Source organism: Aplysia californica, unplaced genomic scaffold (genome assembly GCF_000002075.1).
Source record: "Aplysia californica isolate F4 #8 unplaced genomic scaffold, AplCal3.0 scaffold00008, whole genome shotgun sequence".
Taxonomy (NCBI): domain Eukaryota; kingdom Metazoa; phylum Mollusca; class Gastropoda; order Aplysiida; family Aplysiidae; genus Aplysia; species Aplysia californica.
This window is the reverse complement of record NW_004797278.1, coordinates 3157313-3159267: the sequence shown is the minus strand read 5'-3', so window position 1 is coordinate 3159267 and position 1955 is coordinate 3157313. Positions and strand designations below refer to the sequence as shown.

Sequence of the window (1955 nt, the reverse complement as noted above, 5' to 3'; positions counted from 1 at the left end):
ACAACAACAACAACAACAACAACAACAACAACAACAACAACAACAACAACAACAACAACAACAACAACAACAACAACAACAACAACATCCTCACCACCACCAACAACAACAACAACAAAACCACTACAACCACCACCACCCTCACCGCCCAACAACAACAACAACAACAACAACAACAACAACAACAACAACAACAATATACCTTCTCCACGCCCATGACCACCCCCACCAACAACAACAGCAACAACTACTACTATAGTAACAACAGAAACGACACCACCACCACCACCTACAACAACAACAACAACAACAACAACAACAACAACATACTTTCTCCACGCCAATGACTGCTATACTGAAGTACACCTTGTCCAGCTGATAGGCAGGCACATCAAAGACAAACGTCTCGTTATACACGGGGTTCAGATCGTTCCCCTTCGCGGAAGTCTTGCTTTTCTTGAGCTGTCGCCCGTCGTACATCAGAGTTATCTTTATGTAGGTCTCTGAGGACATTCAGTGAGAAATAGTTGTTTTTTTAATTTATTTTTTTCAGTACAATACTTGGGTGGCATTTAAGGACAAGTGGGCTATCCCGAAAAACGCTATTTTGAGAAAATCGAAGGAAAAGTTTTAGCCCCTTGTTCAGTTTCCTTAAAACACAAGGAGAGTTTTCTCTATAACCAAACAAATATACACATCAATGAAACCAAACTTTTTCTTAAGGCAGGGCAATGCCCACTTTTGATGTAGGTCAAGATTTCTGGAGACCCCAGAAATCTGGGTTAGCCCGCTTGTCCTTAAAAGCGACAATTTAAAGTATGTGTTTTTACTGACTACCTCGTATTTTAACATACCGTGAACTCAGTGCTTTCTTGTCATATCTCCATTATTTTTAACATTGAAAATGTTACTTCTTTTTAAGTTCACTCTTTTGTAAAGAATTCTTTTCACTGTTCTTAAAAATGGAGACAGGACAAAAAAAACCACTGAGGTTGCAAATACGGCAATAAGGAATAACGGCGATAATTTGGGATTTGTTTCAACAGTTTGTAAAGAAAGAACTCAAACTTTTCCTGTCATGATAGTCCAAAAATCTGAGGCATCATGGTGAATTCAGGCCCTCGTTTGACAGTTGTTATCGAATTTATTTTTTTAATTATTTTTTTTTGTGGGGGGGGGGGGGCTTCACGCCTCTTATGTTCTTTTAAAAACATATAGCTGTGTGGATTTTTACTGAAAAACGCTAATTAAAGGCACAGAAAACGTAAATTTACAAGTTCTATGGACACTCAAGCTTTAGAACTCTTCAAACTTTGGAACTATATTCTCGCTAAATTTACCTTTCACACTTGGTGACCCCTACCTCTTTTAATCGCAAATATCTCGACTTCTATTCAAGATAGATGGGTATTTTTTTCCCACTCGTCAAACGGAAGACAAATGAACAGGCTTTAAAATTATACCTATAACTCCATATGCCCAAAATTGACGAGCGCCTGATTCCACGACGTCGTGTCACCTATTACGCCCCTTCCTTCAGTACACGTATAGCTATGAAACTACGGTCTGTGCTGAGTACAATGAGTATAAGAATTCGGAAGGGTTCCATTGCAAAAGGTACTATACCCCCAAATCTGGTTTTACGAAAATCCCATCAGCTCTATATTATATTACCTTGTGATATGAATTGTTGAGAGAACATTTTTATCCCACATAACCTCACATCCATCTATCTATCCACCCATCCAAACATCCCCCTATCTCTCCATCCATCCACCGATAAACTCCACATCCATATCTACATCCATCCATTCACACACTCTCCATCCATTCATTTTTCATCCTCCCATCCATCCATCCACTCCCCATCTATCCACCCATCCCCCTTCTCTCCATCCACCCACCTATCTCCTCCCCATCCGGTCGTTCCATCCACCAATCCACTGACCCACTCA

General features: G+C 40.1%; 1 protein-coding gene across 1 annotated transcript in view; it reads right to left on the bottom strand.

Moving 5' to 3' along the window:
• LOC101852662 (synaptotagmin-A) overlaps positions 1-1955 on the bottom strand; it is a gene marked incomplete in the record, with an annotated part of 25469 nt that overhangs the window by 1320 nt on the left and 22194 nt on the right. Inside the window, 1 exon segment of the mRNA XM_035969712.1 lies at positions 331-503. Within this exon segment, the coding sequence (XP_035825605.1) occupies positions 331-503 (173 nt within the window).